At 44.8% G+C, this 17,496-nt stretch overlaps 1 protein-coding gene across 5 annotated transcripts in view; it reads right to left on the bottom strand.

The window, feature by feature from the left end:
• TULP4 (TUB like protein 4) overlaps positions 1–17,496 on the bottom strand; it is a 102,235-nt gene that overhangs the window by 7,106 nt on the left and 77,633 nt on the right. For all 5 annotated transcript variants that reach the window (XR_014562472.1, XM_083732117.1, XM_083732119.1 and 2 more), the window contains exons 5-14: positions 16,451–16,631; positions 13,107–13,241; positions 12,152–12,318; positions 11,491–11,715; positions 10,027–10,261; positions 9,205–9,349; positions 6,555–6,699; positions 6,100–6,193; positions 5,143–5,286; positions 676–3,329 (exon numbers count right to left, since the gene is read on the bottom strand). Coding sequence is in view for 4 of the 5 variants with exons in the window: in XM_083732117.1 (XP_083588243.1) it covers positions 676–3,329; positions 5,143–5,286; positions 6,100–6,193; positions 6,555–6,699; positions 9,205–9,349; positions 10,027–10,261; positions 11,491–11,715; positions 12,152–12,318; positions 13,107–13,241; positions 16,451–16,631 (4,125 nt within the window). In the remaining variant the exon portion in view is untranslated. The remainder of the gene's footprint in view (positions 1–675; positions 3,330–5,142; positions 5,287–6,099; positions 6,194–6,554; positions 6,700–9,204; positions 9,350–10,026; positions 10,262–11,490; positions 11,716–12,151; positions 12,319–13,106; positions 13,242–16,450; positions 16,632–17,496) is intronic.

Raw genomic sequence — 17,496 nt, 5'->3', positions numbered from 1 at the left:
CAAGAAGGTGTGTCTATTTGAAAGCAGTCACATCATACTGCATTTGCAGGGCCAGCATTCCTGTAGAAAGCAAACTGAGGCAACTGTTTCTGGTGGTGGCAGTAGGAGGTGGCAGATTACTGCCCCCAGGTCCTCACTTGCTTGTTTCACCAGTCCATCCACCCAGCTGTCACCACTACCCAAGCACCCAGTTGCTTTGAGCTTTCCAGACACTTGCCTCATCCTCATGCCTTACACTGAAGGGGGTCCTTCCTTAGAGCAAAGTATACTGAGTAAGGTGAACTGGAAGAGTGTCTGCCCCAACACTGCTTTGCCACAACAGCTGGACTTTAAAAAATAGAAGTTCTAGTGATTTGAAACCTTTAATTAGCCAGCGAGGCAAAGTGGTAGTGGTGCAGGCACTTTCCAAGGCCACCTCGCCCAGAATGCCAAACTCTAAGGAAGGACCCCTTTCCCCAGAGCAAGGCAGAAGATAGGGATGGGAGGAGATGGCGAGTTCTGCCACCATGTTAGCAGCAGCAAAACTTACAAAGCTGGAGGGGAGGGGGAAGGAGGATTTGGCAGTAGCAGCACTCGCATCAGAGGCACAAAGTCTTGGGCCAGCCCTGTTCCTCTGGCGCACATGTCAAGGCCTAACACAAGAAGCAGCCTGTAATTTCCAACTCGTTATCTTACCTGTCTCCCTTCCAGCTCAATCTGGAAGTTTTTTGCAGATTCTTGGGTCACTCTCCCTCCAAAGTCCAGTTGATAGACTTGTGTTGCCTCATTCCACAAGGGCTGCTTGTTAGCCATCACGTACACAAAGCCCTGGCTTCCCAGCCGCCCGTCCTCCTTTTCGTTGGCTTTCCGGCACTTAAACTCATCCAGTTCACTGGCTGTTCTCAAGTTCCTTTTTGTTTTCCATCCCTTTTTACTGCCCTGGCTCTGGTTCATTAGCTCATCCCCGCTAATAAACAGTTCAGGCTCACTTTCTGAGCTGTCCTGAAATTCGTTCATCTTGTTCAGTTTTTTGGACTTCAACTGGTCCTTTTGACTTTTGACCTTCTTCTTCTCCCTGCCCAGCCTAGGGCTGGATATCAGCGAGTTGAAATCGGTCAGAGTCGTCCTTGCCTCCTTCTTGACCTTTCCCTCCGTAATAGCCTGCATATTCCCTTCATCCGCTCGGCTATCCAGGCGCTTCCGATTCTTCTTCCCAAACTTGTCTGTCCGCTGAGGCACGGGGCTCTCGGTCAAGGACAGGACTTCTTGGAAGTTGTCTGCTGTCTCCGCCATCGCGTCTGTACCCGCGTGGCCTTGAGGCTCCACTGGTGGTGGTGGTGGTGGTGGAGGAGACATGACAGGCTTCTCCACCACCAGCAGCGCCTTGGGGGGCAGAGTGCCTTGGGTGCTCTGCGCAGCAGGTGGGCATGTGCTGTAGGAATTCCACGGGTGCAAGGCCATTGGTGGCAGCTGTAAACTCGAGCAAGTGCTATTTCCAGGGTACAGGGGGGGCAAAGGGCAGTAAGCAAGGTTGGAGGGGTAACCTGGCTGAAGCACAACCGTTGGCTCCTGTTGTGCAATCTGGGGTGGGGCCAAAGCTTCTTTGGGAGAACAGGGGACCTGCATTCCCTGAAGAAGAGGAGGGGGAGGAGGGGGAGGAACACCGTAGTTCCCCAAGTATGGGGCTCCAACCCCGTAGCTCATCTGGAAAGTGGCAGTGGGACTGGTTGGAGATTTGGGGGAAACAAACGGTGCTCGGGATATATCCAGGTGCTGAGTTTGGCCAATGACTAGGGGGGCAGGTTTGGCAGGGTGAGGCAAAGTACTCGGAGCTGTCCTTTCTTGAGGGACCCATATCTCCTCACCCACCATTGGTTCCCACTGATAGGGGGGTGGTCTTTTGACACCAATGCCTGGCTCGGCCATGGCCACAGGCATGTGGCGCACCGGTTTCTCCACAGGGCAGTGCTGAGAAAGAGTTTCATCCTCCATGAAGGCAGAGTTCACATAATCTGTCCGTTCACGAGAGCTGTCCAATGGGCTAAGCAAATTGTAAGAGGACTGGGAGGCCAGGGGCGAAGTACTGACGGAGTGTGCGATGACCGAGCTGTGCTGAGAGCTGCTCCCGGTCGTCATGTCCGGTCTCATGCTGTTCATGCTGGACGTGCTGCTGTTACCACTGATGCCACTCATATTCCCACTTCCACTATTAGGGTTGCCGCTGCCACCGCCGCCGCCACCGTTGTTGCCACTGCCGCTGCTGCACTGGCTGCAGGTGTAGAGTGCCGTTGGCACCCTCTGCTGGTACTGGGCTGCCACAATGTTGCTCTTCAGTTTCGGGGGCAGCTGCAGAGTGGCTCTCTGGCTGTCGACCAGCTGGGCCATTTTCAGCGCTGCCTCTCTGCTGTTCCGCCGCAGAGTGGCGTGGATTATGCTGTTGTCCAATCTCTGGGCCATGCCGCGACCTTGAGACAGCTGGGCTGCGATCTCCGGGTAAGGTGGCGGATCCCCAGTAGGAATGGAGTAACGCGGCACCGTGAGCCTGTTTAGGGTGGCGCTGGTACAAGGCTGCTGAATCTTCTTCTCTGAGGAAGTGATCCTTAAAGTGGCGGAGCTGCCAGGCCCTGGCAGAGTGTAAGTGTTCTGGGCGCACAGCATCCGCGTTCGAGGCCGGCAAACTTCCTCCACATTCCCGCTGCTGTCGAAGGTAGTGATTCTTTCATAGCCGAGAGGGGTTTGATAATGCCCTGTGGAATAAAGGGGGAAATCTCCCTTTTTCAAGCAGAGATCTATGGGAGGTTGGGGAGGTACCGGAGGAGGAGGAGGAGCTGTGGTGGGAGCTGCTGGTATGGTTCCAGGGTACGGAGGGGGAGGATTCATTTTGTTCATCTGAATTTCCTGGGCAGTGGTGAAGACGGATGCTTCTCCTTCAGCTGCCTGTGGCACTGGACGCAACGTCTTGGCCTTCTGGAGGTGTTCGTGGTCTCTGTCCCCATCTCTGTGGTCCACAATTGCCATCTGGATTGCACCCTGGGGCGGCAGGGGGAGCTGAGGGGGTGCCTGGATGATGCGCCCCATTTCAACTCCTCCAAAGATCACTTGGCCTGGGTTGGAATACCTGCTTGGGATTGGGTAGTGGACTGCGTTGTCAGTCACGTGGTCCGCCGCTGCCACAGCTGTCGTCTGATTGGCGAGGACGTCCAGCTGCACATTCTGATTGGCCAGCAAAGACTGAACCAGCCCTATGCTCTGTGTTGGTGACATTGCTTGTGCTGAGCTGTGAATAGGAGCAATCGGGATGTTTACGGTGCAAGGTGGGTTGTTCTCCGGAACTCCAGATGTTCCAGTCACTGGGACAAAAAGATATGAGTATCAGAATACAGCATCACAGCCTTAATCCAAAAAGAGATATAACGGTACCTCCGGTTAAGAACTTAATTCGTTCTGGAGGTCCGTTCTTAACCTGAAACTGTTCTTAACCTGAGGTACCACTTTAGCTAATGGGGCCTCCTGCTGCCACCGCACCGCAATTTCTGTTCTCATCCTGAAGCAAAGTTCTTAACCCGAGGTACTATTTCTGGGTTAGCAGAGTCTATAACCTGAAGCGTCTGTAACCTGAAGCGTCTGTAACCCAAGGTACTACTGTATACTAAATTAATTCTGCCATCTAGAGCATTAATTTCCATTTTAAAGGTATTGGAATCATTTGTTAAATACTGATTATTTAACTTTTGTATTTGTGCTGTCATATTAGGTCAGTAATATTATCTCCCACCTCACTACAGTAAGGGTATTAAGAGCCAGATCTGAGAACATGCAGTCCCTGCACAAAGCCCCTCACCTCCTTGGGGTAAGTCTCTCTTTCTCCATGGTCCTCAGTTCAATAACCTGGTTTAAGGGAAATCCTGGCTAGACTTAATAGCGGTAAGCATTGGAGCCAACAAACTGCTTCGTCATAGCAAAGGACTGGGAATTTGCCCCAGAAAGGGTTTGGCTTCCCATTTGTTGACCACAGTTAGCAGGAAGCCAGCACTGTATCTGCATCAGACCTTTATCTCAGAAGGAACAGGAACAATCTAGTATTCTGCCACTCTGTTAAACCAGACTCTGATGCAAGTGGGTGGAATGTATAATAAGCTATAGTCCATGTCATGAAAAGCAAGCAGTTATGAAGGCATGAATGACAGTAACCCAATGTGAATCTGAGGAGAGAATACAACCTGTTCACCTGTTGACATTTGTGAATGCTTCTGGCTACCACTGGAGCCTCAATTCCCAGGCACCATGATGGATTCCTGCCACTCTAAGGTTGTGCAGTTAAGTCACCATTGGAGATTGAACCTTTTCAATTATGAGTGCCTCTATATCACTCCAGGTCTTTTGATTGTCTGCTTGTGTCAATCCCCTTGCAGATTTCTAAAATGCGGTTAATACTGAAGCCTCATAATTTAATTCCCAGTTTAACAGATGCTTCTTCTCAGGGGATTAATGGACTCTCTCTGGATCAAATTCATAACTGACCCATTTAAAATGGATTAATTAAAAGGACATCCACCGGACATCTAAACTAATGGTGGTTGTTGCTGCTGCTGCCATTTACAGATTAATTATGAATTGTCAATAGGCCCTTTTGAGCTCTCAGCTATGTCATCAGAAACTTGTTGGAGCCAAGAAACACCCCTCCACCCAGCAGCCTGCACTGTTCCTGGGCTTGCCTCATCAGCCTTTTCAACTTCACATTCCTTTCAGGAGTCAGAGAAGAAGGTTCCATTAAGGCTTTAAATGCACCATGTATGTACACCTGTGTCCGAGGCCTTCCAGCTCCCCTGATCTTGAATGCACTGTTCACAACACAGGGCAAGGGCAGTATGGTATGGAATGCCCACACAGGCTGCGAAGGGCACAGGGAGCCCTCCATGCTCTACCAGGCTCCCAATGACAACACCGGAAGTACACAGGTCTTTCAAGCCCTATTTTGCAGTTCTCAGCCTCACCAGACTCCAAAATGGAAGTCAAAGAGCAAGCTCCAATTTGGCCTCTCCACCACAACAAGCTATCTTGCAAAACATGGAATGGACTCATGTGCCTTGGGCTTTTAATTACAAGGAGAGTCAATCTTCTTACAGAGTTTCATAAAATTTTAGACAATCAGTTCAATCTCACCTGGCAAATCATCTTCATCTTCACTAAAAACATTGGGGTTGAAGACAGGAAGGTTTATGTAGTCCATGGAAATCTTCCGCACTTCTGGAAGGTATATCGTCATTTGCCTAGGCTGGAGATGCAGCAAGCTGGTTTTATAGATAACTACAAAAAGGATGCAAGGAAAGGGAAAAAAGAAAAGATCTGTGATGCAGAAAATACAAAGGGAGGGTCCAGCATTACTAAAGGAATCAGCCAATTAGAGGGACTTCAACCATGATAAAACTCCTACATGGAAAGCATGTCTATTTAAGAAAGAGGATGCAATATTTGGATGACTGCATGCGACAAGCACACAGAACTACATTTTGTTGTATGTACATGCACCGGGAAGATAACAGGCAAACAAGGCTTCCCAGTTATGCCACACAAAGACAAAAATATACACGTATCCGGAAGTACTTTCTATTTATGTATTTTTTCATAACTGAAGAAGTCTCTAAGCAAAAGATCTAGTATGATTTCATTCAATTACTGAAATTAAGCAAGTTTGGGCTTGGTCAGTGTCTGGACTACTGGGAAACCATGTGGATGAGGAATACAAACATGACCACTCCTCCAAAAGCTAGTGGGGAAAATCAAAAGAGCTACAGATGTGATTTATTTACCAAGCAAACAGATATAAAGTATATCCTTAACATGGCAATGAAATAGGCTCTGGAGCAGAAGGAATTTCTCCCTACATGGAATGTTTTTCTGGTATACTCCCACAATTAGGGACAGTATCCTTTTAAGCACCACTTCTATGGAGTTTTGACCCAGTAGAAGATGCCACAGAAATAGTCCAAACTGTTTCATGGCTTACAACTCCATGACTGAATTAGATGCAAAATTTTAACTACTGTTAAAGAATATTTGCACACTTTTTCTGGTCAGGAAGAGTCTGAAATGAAGACAGTTCTTAAAGAGTTAATTTACCTGCACCAAGATTGGTTGGTAGGAAAGCAGCCAAACCCACGATTTTGAATTTGGTTCCCCAGATATTTGACGTGACCTGAGCAAGGTAGTTGTGCTGCAATAAAAAGGTATGACAGAACGACGACAAGCATTTATATAGTATTCACATACATTATCTTAGTTATCCTTACACTAGTCCTGTTAGGTCAATCAGTATGATTATTTCTATCTTCACATTGACAAGGGCAATTCCACCAATGAAAAAGAGTGAAGGACATAAGAAGGGCATGCTGGATCAGGCCATAGGCCCATTTAGTCCAACATCATGTTCTCACAGTGGCCAATCAGATGCCTATGGGAAGTCCACAAACAGGACACAGGGCCAAAAGGGCTCTCCCATTGTTGTACCTTAGCAACTGGTATTCAGAGACATGGTGCCTCTGTTTCTGGTAGATAATGAGATAGCCATGCAGTACCTGAGTGATATCATCCAAAGGAAACTCTCTACGAGTTAGGCTTGGTGAACCTATGGAAGGCTTCCTTATCGGTAGCCTGGGAGATCTTGATATCTCCTGAGCAGCTCGTGACAACTTTGGAGATTTGCGAGCTTCTATATTAATTCTGCATACAAAACAAAAATGACAATAATGAGGCAGGCACAAATAGGTACTCTCTGTCTCTCTATACAAAAAGAGAACGTGGAATACAAATTTAGGTGGGTGGTGGGGAAAATGCTAACAAGGTTTACCATTTGAAAGTAGCTTCAAGAGCAAAGACAGAGTTAATATGAAAAGAGTTCACAGTGCATCCTTCGGTCTGACATTGCAAATGGGATGACAGCCACACCAATGAACAGGACACCCTGGCTTAGCCATTAGACTTCTATAGGTTTCCTCCCCCCTGGAAAAAAGCTGCAAGGATGTTCATGTCCCTTATTAATTAAAACGGTAACTTTAAATGCAAAAGGGACCTGAGGATTGGAGGGAGGTTTCTTGGTGATGTTACATGGAGCCTGTCAATTGGCATAGCTGCTTTCTGTCTCATACTTGCAAACTTTTGCAGAATGACTCTGGAAAGGCGAGGGGCATTGGGACTGAATGCAGAAAGAGCATTTCAGACCGGCCCATTACTATAAAATATGTCACATATCTGTCTTCAACCTAACATACTAGATAGTCCAAGTGCACTTTGCCCAGCATCTCTAGTTCTGGCTAAACAGTAAACGGAAAGATAACATGTGAAGTCCCATGGAATTTTTGTACTAGAAAAGTGGTTCTATTTTAATAATTGGTAAGGAAAGCATTTCCCCCCCTTGCTGGCCTGTTTCCAGGTTCAGGAGCTAAGGATCATAATAGGCTTATGCCTATGCATCAAACCAGAGCATCGGGCTTAATACCCTGCTAAAGAGCATCACAGGGAGAACAGCTGTTTCGAAAGAACTAGGGCATTATTTCTCCGACACAATGCCCATGGCTGGTGCTGTGAGCTTTGGAGAAGCATCACTCACCTTTTAGAAACATCAAAAGGCAGCCCTGTTTAGGGAAGTTTTAAATGTTTAATGCTGTACTGTGTTTTTAATATTCGGTTGGGAGCAGCCCAGAGTGGCTGGGGAAACCCAGCCAGATGGGAGGGGTATAAATATTATTATTATTATTATTATGGAATGGAAAAAGGGATATCTAGCCCAGCCCCACAAAGATCAAAATACACAACTCAGACCACAGTGTCCCATAAGCAGAGAGCAGAATAGTGCTTAGAGAACATGTTTCTCAGGGAAGGGAGCTAAGCACTCTCCTAGCACCAGTAGCAAATCTGGAACCTTGCTCTCAAAAGTCTGAGCAGAGAGCGAGAGAGAGAGATTGTTGTAGACTTCTTTATGTTGATCTATATCTAGGATATATAGTAGAATACAATGGTGGTCCTGGGTTCTTATCTTTCACTAGTCATTGCCCACACTATATACCTAGAATTTATTCCCAAACACTGATTTTCTCAGTGCTTGCCAATTATTCCAAATTTCTGAAAAGCAAAGCTAATCTTGGAACCAGGACACAGTATGTAAACTAAGTCAACAAATTAAAATCCAAGTACCGTATTTTTTGCACCATAACACTCACTTTTTTCCTCCTAAAAAGTAAGGGGAAATGTCTGTGCGTGTTATGGAGCGAATGCCTACGGATGGCGGGGGGATCTGCTGCAGTCGTGAGCAGAGGATCCATGGTTCCCCTTCCTTCCCTCCTCCGTGGTGCGCTTTGATACATCAAAGCGGGAGAAGAGCCGCTGAGTGGGGAGGAGAGAGGGACAGAGAGCCTGCTTGCTTTAAAGGAGCAAAGCGGAAGAGGAGAGGAGCTGCTTACACTCGTGTCCGGTTGGCTCCTTTAAAGCAAGCAAGCTCTCTGTCCCTCTCTCCTCCCCACTCAGCTCACTAAATAGCAGCAAAGTTTTTTCACAAGCAGGCTCTCTGTCCCTAAATAGCAGCAAACATGGATCCTCAGGATTTTTGCATTGGGCTACCCCAAACTCACCGTCAGATCACATGTCTGTGGCCACAGCATGAACCACAAAAATCATACATCCACTGTTTCGTTTAGAATATTTTTTTTCTTGTTTTCCTCCTCTAAAAACTATGTGCGTGTTATGGTCGGGTGCATGTTATAGAACGAAAAATACGGTAGGTGGTTTTATCCTAATCACAGGATTTGATTTATTATTATTATTTGCACCATGCACGTGTGCGCACGTTCACACACACAGACACACACACACAATATATATATAGAACTCTGCTTAAAACACTCACTAGTAGCAAGCAAATAACCTAACAAGTACCCTGCACTGTTATGTGCTGTTAAACATTTGAAACTGTCAGGGACAGGACACCAGAACTATAGGGGGATTATGTCTGTATTATGCTTGTAGCTAATCACAGAGGAGAACTCTAGGGGCCTTAATAATGTTTCACAGCAAGAAGAACCCTAACATTTCTGAAGCAGCCCGTTTCTGATACCTGTATGAAAAGGTTCCCCTTTGTTCTAAGTGTATAGGGTGCCCTCTCAGCATAAAAAAGGAATTCAAAGACCCAGGAGAAAAAGGAAGGTGGAGTTTTGAAAATAGCAAAATGGTTACCTGGGAAGTTTGGGTGATTTGCTAGCTCGAGTGATTTTGGGAGACTTTTTTGCAGCCCAGTCATCGCTCAGTTCAATATCACTGGAATCAGAGCAGTTGCAGCTGTCAATCACGGTGGAAATCAAACTGTTTCCATAGATTTCATCTGTCAACACAGGCCCCATTAAAAAAAATAATGTTTCAGAAACCAAATCCCAATTACAACTGTCAATCATTTCTAGGATATCCTATAAGCAATAGCCGAGATACAACCGCAGCAAGGAGCACGGCGGATTCTTTGAAACTCATGCAGAATCAGCAATAGCCTAAAATCAAGCGGATGGTGCTCAATTATGCTAGTTGACAGGCATCTCTCTGACACTGAAAAATGTCTACAGCTAATTAGAGAATCTTCCCTCTCCTGTCAGGACACTGAATATTATAATGTACTGCAACTTGGAAGATGACTTGAACTATGCCTGTTACTGAGTCTCTTTCAGAATGGCTGGTGAGAGCAGGGAAATAGTACTGCCATGGGTTCTTGTGTGGATGCACAATTTTGGGGCATCAACAGGATACACATCTCCACAACCCAATCCACTAATTTGTTCCACAAGCGGGAGCTCCAGTGAGTACATGACGCTCGACCGACAAAAATGACACATTTCAACAAAGAGCGTATTTGTGGGCATATTTTTTCTCATGGGAAGATCAGTTACATACAATAAAATCAACGAGGTTTGCACAAGAAATTCACGTGCAGTAAACTTGCAACACTTGAGGGTCTCTGCACAGGACCGGAATCTAGAAATCGGCACTAAAAAGTTGCCTAATGCCTTGTACCTGCTTTTCCGTCAGTCTTTGGATCCATGATGACAAACTCAGGCCGCAGTTTGCTAATTCGGCGCCCTTTCAAGATAGGCACCAGACCCCCTAAGTATTCCAAATACAGTGTATAGCAAGGCCCTCCAACCTCCGGGTCATCTTCTGTCCGCTTCATTGTGCAGTGAAGCCTTTCGTTGCCAGATGTTGGGTAGCTAACAAAATCTCTCATGTTGTTGGGGTCTGGGATAGGAGGCTGAGTTAAATATAGGAGGAAAAATTGTGAGTCATACAAAGAGTTTTCCCTTGTGTTGCTTTTTCATGCTCCTGATTATTGTTATTATTTTTAATGACTGCAGTGGTAAATTCTGCCTTTAAATTAATAAAACAATAAAAGAAATCAGGGCCACAAAAAGCTAGCTATATTTTAAACGAGAAGTGACCACTTCTAGAATGATGCACCAGAACTGCAGAGAGACTAAGAAGCATCCACTTCAGTAATACAGTGGTACCTCTGGTTGCAAATGGGATCCATTCCGGAGGCCCGTTTGCAACATGAAAAGAGCGCAACCTGAAGCGCCATATCTGCGCACGTGCGTGGCATGATTTGGCGCTTGTGCGCGTGCGCGAAGCGCAATTTAGCACTTGTGCGCATGCGGCGAAACCCAGAAGTAACCCTTTCCGGTACTTCTGGGTCGCCGCGGGACGTAACCTGAAAGAACGTAACCTGAAGCAAACGTAACATGAGGTATGACTGTATGTGCTTGCTTCTTTTACAGAAGTATAAAGATTGTCAACAGCACAGGGACTGGGATCAGATTTCTCAAGAAGTTCTCATAAGAGCCAGACAAAAGGTGTTGCGATCTAGCTGGTAGCTTTTACGCCTTGTCCTGGGAAACCTTTAAATAAAGGCCCATTCACCAGGCTCTGTTCATGCACAAAGTTTACACCTACCCCAAAGCAGTCCCACCCACCTCCCATACATTTGCATGGCTAATCATGGATACACTTGGCCACAACTGAAGCAGATGTGGAAAATGTCATTACAGCCACAAACTGCAGCTGGCAGCAGTTGTGATTGACTGGTTTTATTAATAAGTTCTCGGTACACGAACATGCCTGAGGGCAGTCTGGACTGCTTAACAAGTAAACTACATTTGTGAAACAGCCCTTAGTCAGGTTGCCCTGCACTGCTCTTCAAACAGCCATCACGACCCTCTCAAAACGACAGTGATAAAACCCTACAAGCTGTTCCGAATGGTTATGCAACCCTAGGTGTATTTACTCAAAAGTCCCAAGGCATTCAAGGGGACAGAGTCCCAAATAAGTGTTTGAGATGGCAGCCTCAGAGTGCAATCTGAATGTTTATTACCAATCAAACATTCCCTGCTTGTGTGCTTTATGCTTCAGCTGTTGTCAGCTGCTTAGCTCCATCTACCTTTGTCCACTGACCCTGATACACTTAACACCCAGCCATTTGTTTACCTTGATCGTTGGTGTAAAGGCAGTGGTGAGGTATGAGCAGAGCCTGGGAGGCAGAGTCAATTTACTGATATCTTTGTCATCCCGCAAGGAGCTAGCGATGGTTTGCTGGCACAGAAGCTGTAAGCTGGACACTCTGTGCTCCACTCGGACAACGTAGAGGGCAGGACCAGAAGCCATGAGCAGGCGGGAGTCCCTGTGACCCCAGCAGATTGAGATTATGGGACGCTGCATGAAAAGTAACAATTCAGATGTTTTCCTCTCATTGAAGCATATTTTAAGACCCATTCTATTAGGAAAACCCTAATGTCTCAGGGCTTTTCTGTATGTTCAAGTAGTAGCATTCTCTGAGGACTGTACAACTTACAATTTCACTAAGATACGGTATCAGTTTATTACAGTGACCAGAAGACATTTTGTTTTAAAATACAGATTTCTCCAGTATTTTTCATCCTTCATTGAATATTATTGTAACTAACAGCATGGAATCAAAACTTATTTGTTGTGTGGGGGGAGACCTACATATAAAATTATCTAAATTATAGTGACTGTCATCCACTGGGCAAACCTCCCTTGATATAATATCCCCCGCTAGCGGTTGTTTTTGTGGGCTGTTATTCTCCCACGCTCCCGTTTCAATATCTCACTTCAGAGTAATCTTTACCTGCACAGGAGTCTCCAGGGTATAGATATGTTCTCCGTGAACATTGTAGAACTTGACCAGTGCACTTTTCAGAAAGGAAGCACCGCTGAGTTCAGCCAGCTGGCTTAGCTTTTCCATGCCTGCAACAGCCAGCAAGTCTCCCTGCGTGCACCACTGAGCCACTACATCTGAAATCACAAAGGGGAGGGGGAGGTTCACTTTACTACACTTAGCAAATAGGCCCAACCCCACACACCTACACTCAGTAAGCAGGCCGGTGGAGGCAGCGGGGGCCTCCACTGCTCCCCTGGCTGACCAAAAGCACAGGTTACTGCCACTAGCCGGGAGGGTTAATCCCTCCACCTCCCTTTCCCTGCTAATTTCTACAAGAGGCAGCCCTGAGACTAAGGAGGAGGAAGCTGAAAGGCCGTGCCACCTCCTGGTCTGGTTGTAAGCAAGGAGGCAGGCAGGTGGGGTCTGGCTAAAGGCAGGCTAAGGTTGGTGGAGCAAGTCTTCATTCACTCTACCAACTGAAGCTACTGCTTCAACTGAATTAAACCTGAAGTTCCACTTTTAAGCCTTTGGAAACATTGCCTTAAAGTAAAATAACTTTGGAACCCGCCAGCCTTCCGGCTTTGGTTCCCAAAACCCTTGAAGGAACAGAACAGAGGAGAGCAAAGCAAAATTGGTCACTGCCTAAAGCTGGAGGTTATTTTGAAAAGCACATGGTTCTCATTTGCTGCTGTCGAGTGCCAGAGAATGTAAGACAGGCTACCAGTTTATTTCAGAAGGAATCCCTTTGTTGAGGTGTGCTCTTTTCACCAGCAGGCGTCACTCTTGTTAATGGAAATCGCTGCAGATGGATGTTGCATTTCAAGAGACAGATGCTGAAATATTCATGTCAAAGCAATCAAGATCTAAAGCAGAAAATGAAGCGGTGGGAGCAGGGCAGGAAGACAAGTCTCCCTTTGCGTACCTTTCAACCCTGAGCGGATGATGGTAGGAGACAAGTCGTCATAGTTGTTCATTAAGCTAATGTCTCCTGATGTGAAGCTGACAGTGAGCAGCGGCTTGGTGTTCTGCACCAGAACTGGATATGCAGCTGGACCATCTGCAGAGTGGGGGGAAAAAACTTTTAGGAAGAAGTTTGAACCAAGGTTCCTAGCTCATCACCTGTTGACTGTGCAAAGAGCTGTGACACTCAGGGGATGTTTTCCTACCCTGTCAAGTACTGTTAAGGAATAAACCCCACCCTCACGCCACAGAACTGTGGTATGGTCTCTGCAGTGTTATGCAAATGACACAATTCTTCTATTGTGCCCTCAGTGATCCTGCACAGTGGGAATATTTACATGTCCCTGGAGCTGTATGAGGAAAAGAAGGGAGTCAGAAGCAACCATCCTGGCCCATAATGGGCGCAAACACAGAGGCAGTGCCAACCACGCTAGGAAATAAAAGGGTAGAGCGGCCTTCGTAGAAAGAGTCTGTTCAGTTTGCACCTCTCTGTGATACCTAGCAATGTTCAGCCTCTAAGCCAGGGGGAGCCAACTGGCAGCTGTGGGCCCTTGAAGTAGCGCTACTATCACCTTATGAAAGTCTAGTCAAGGTGGGATTCAAAAAAGCAATTTGTTCACAGCTTTCTGTTGAAAGAAAAATAAGCAATGGTTCACCATGTTCATTTCATAAAAAGTCTCTTGCACTGCTGTCTTGTCCACATGCTCAAAAGCCAAGGGACTATTACCAATCTGACTCAATATTTTCTTTCAAGAAACACGTCCCCCTCCTCAGACCTCCAGACTGAAGACCTCGTGGTACTGGACCAATCATACTTCAGCTCTGTTAAGCCCTTACTGCTACATGACACAGACTTTAATATAGAAACTGGCCCTCCATAAGGACTGGATCCCAAAATGGGAGTCTGGAGCATCAGAATGGGCTTATCTACTTGCCCTGAGAACACCAGTTGGCTAAACCCTATTCCATGCCATTATAAAAGAGAGTCTGGTTTTGACAAGATCATTCTTCAGTGTTTAACTTCCTTTGTATATAATATTAAATTGCCTACAGCACCATCTGCAGCATTCGCTATTTCATTCTCTGTTTTATGTAACTAGCTTTGACAGAAGGTGCTGCTGTCCCAAGAGAAAGGCGCTCTCCAGGCACCAGTTAAGCATATTCTCACTAATCACACATTAGGCTACATTCAGTTGTGAACGGAACCAAATGTTGTTATCCATGTGCTTATGTGTTAAAATGAGGTAATTGAACTACAGGGAAATTGTGCTGTGGACGGTGACTTAAAAGCCAGCACCATATAATTGGTATAGTTTTAGAAGTAAGTAAAATCCAATTAAGCCCCTCCTAGTCATGTATGTGAGTCAAAGGCATGTCTCCTTTGAAAGGTTTATGAAGAACAAGTGATACTTCACAAGGACACGTCATATCAGAATAATTATTGGAAGCTACCAAGCTCACCCACTCCTGATTGACTCAGCATCAACTACACACTAGCCTCCTTCACTCATCTATAGGGATGCACCAGAAGTTACAATGTTCCTGCCTAAAACAGTAAATCAATCTTATAATAAACCTAATATCACCACTCTCATTAATCACACAGTCCTCTAAGGATGTTGTGATATTTGATTTTCCCTCATGAATGCATTTGCCATTGCAGGGAAGTGTCCTAAGCAGGCAAAAGGGTTTGTCAACAATAAGCCAGTTGCCCCCCAGGCTAAAGCACACTGTGGGGTGTTTTTGCTCCTATTGTCCCAGAAGAGCGAGTGAGGAATGGAAGGGTCCTTGGCCCTTGCACCCAGATGCCTGCTGCCCCAACCAATAAAAGGCAGGAACTCCAGGTGCATGGAGAAAGACTTACTTCAGGTGCAACACAATTCAGAATAATCATTCTTCAAGGGCCCATTTTGTACTCAGTCCCCAACCTATACACCTGTGTTGAAGCAGGAAAGGTCTGAAGGACGCTTTTGTTCACTCAAAGGTTGAGTAGAGCCCTCCTTGCAGTCGGGGAACCCTGATATTTCCCCTCAACCTTCTCTCTCTTTGCAACGATGACACTCAGTATGAAACCACAGTTTGAGTCTTGAAGGTATGTCATGAAAGTCACATTCATGCAGTACATTTTCCCCAGTGTTGTTAACCTTCCTCAAAAAAATTGAAGGAAGTTTTCTCACTGAAACCAACATTGTCAAAAATGTTTCTTTCTTACAGTTGCACCTGAAGTGGACCCAGAATTGTAAAGGTTTGAATCTGTGATGCTAATTCACAGTCAACTTTGTTTCATGCAAGCTTTTAAACCACTTTGTTTTGGTTGTGCATTTTTTTTCCTGTTGTAGAAAGTATAGAAGTAGTCCATTCTATCTTGCTTCTTGCTCTGTTATTAAAAGTCATGCATCAAATTTGGAGTTTATTCTTTTAACTAGGGGCAGCAGGTCATTCACTGGAGAAGAAAAATGTGTTCTCAGATCCTCCTTTTGATTAAGTAATATGCAAAAGCACAATAACTTAATCTCTATTTGATTTGAACATCTTTGCACCATTTCTGGTTTTCTTGCATTAAGGAGTAAAGGAAAGGAGGCTTCTTACATTCATCTTATTTTTAAAAATATATAACTTAGCAAGAAGAAAACAAGTAATTTAAGGATGTCAAGGTGAAGCTACATTCTTCAGGACCACTATATTCTACAAAGTATGGGTAACTGCAGATTAACCATAAAGGATATCATGGTCATATATTATCCTGTGCAAAACTTGATGCCTTGTTAATAGCAATTGCATGATGCTAATGCCATTAAAAGCACTGTCAATACAAACATGCTGTATATGTTAGGTTTACCAATGCAATCTGAATCTTCACTGGATTTTCCATGAAGTTGTTTTAATTACTTGTTTATATACGGAATTGTTTTCATTGTTTTTATATATGGAATTGTACTTAAAGGTTTTCAGTGTTGATGTTATGATTGTTAATTGCTCTGAGATGTTTTGAAGGAAGCAATTAATAAATGAAATTAAATGAATGAATGAATAAATAAATCATTTTCACTATAGTCCTTGGCTGCATCATTTCAATCTGCAGCTGCAGGCTTACACAACCAAATGCTCAGAATAACAATAAATCCCTCTTCATAGAAAAGCAGACAACAGGGACAAGAGTTCTAGCCTACCCTTTGATGTGGAGTTTTTCAATGTGGAAAGAACATTTTTCTATGGAACGGCATTCAAGCATGTCACACAACTTTACCATTTCAGTGAAAAGCAGGCCACAGACATTCAATGAACAAAAAATGGAGGCAAAATGACCTTGAGGTGGGGAGTAGTCATCTGAATCAGTGTCACTCTCACTACTATCTTCCACCAAAAAGCTCGGGTAGTTCCAGGACATGCTCAGGATGCCATCAGATTCATGAAGGAGAACATGTGCCAGCATTCGGCCATGGCAATCCATGACAATAACCTGACCATCAGCAGTGCCAAAGAGGACCTGGCAAAATAAGAAAGCATCATAGTTAACAAGAATGCAAATGCGATTAAAAATAAAAACAGGCTGAAGAAGACAGTTCTCTATTATCATATTTCAAGTAATCTGAAATGCTAAACTGCCCACATCCACAGTGAATGCAAGACAAAGCAAACAGCTATTAAAAATATCAACCAGGAATAAGTGGAGTTCCTGATTCCAAAAATCCGTAATCCCCATTAAATTCTCTTTTAGGATTATGGGCAATACTGGGTACCATGTCATAACTACTACTCTTCCACAAACAACATCTTCTAAAGCCATCATGACTGAAGCCCTCAACTTCTTCATCCCTGCCATTTCTCCTGCTGTTTCCCACAAACTTGCTTCTTTCTCCATTTCACTGATTCCCATCAGGCACTTTTCTCCTTTCCAATTCTACATCCCCACCTGTCCTGTGGTCATCCTATAGCTAACCCCACCCCACCCCCACCCTATACTAGTTATAAAATATTGACTTTCAGTTTCCAGATTACAGAAAAACCTTCCTTAAATATATCAGCATAAACCCAACTGGTTTTATAGAAAATAGGTCCTTGAAATCAAATATTTAAAGAACATGAGACATCATCAAAACAATTAAAAAGAAGAACACCAACAGTATTGTCCTTGATGCAGACAAAGCGTACAATATGTTAGAGTGGGCTTATCTAATAGAATATTTAAACTGATTTGGCTTTGAAAAGAATTTAGATATTATTGCCTCTTGTTGGCATCACTGTTCATTATCTCAGTTTAATTTTAGCAGATGTAATTAGGCAACATGAACAAATCAAAGTATCAAGATTTGTTAATGTAGAGCATAAAACCAGCCTATTTGCAGATAACA

This window comes from Podarcis gaigeae, assembly GCF_964106915.1.
Source record: "Podarcis gaigeae genome assembly, chromosome: 3".
In the NCBI taxonomy this organism is placed as follows: Eukaryota; Metazoa; Chordata; class Lepidosauria; order Squamata; family Lacertidae; genus Podarcis; species Podarcis gaigeae.
The sequence above is the reverse complement of the archived record's forward strand: the minus strand, read 5'-3'. Positions and strand labels throughout refer to the sequence as shown.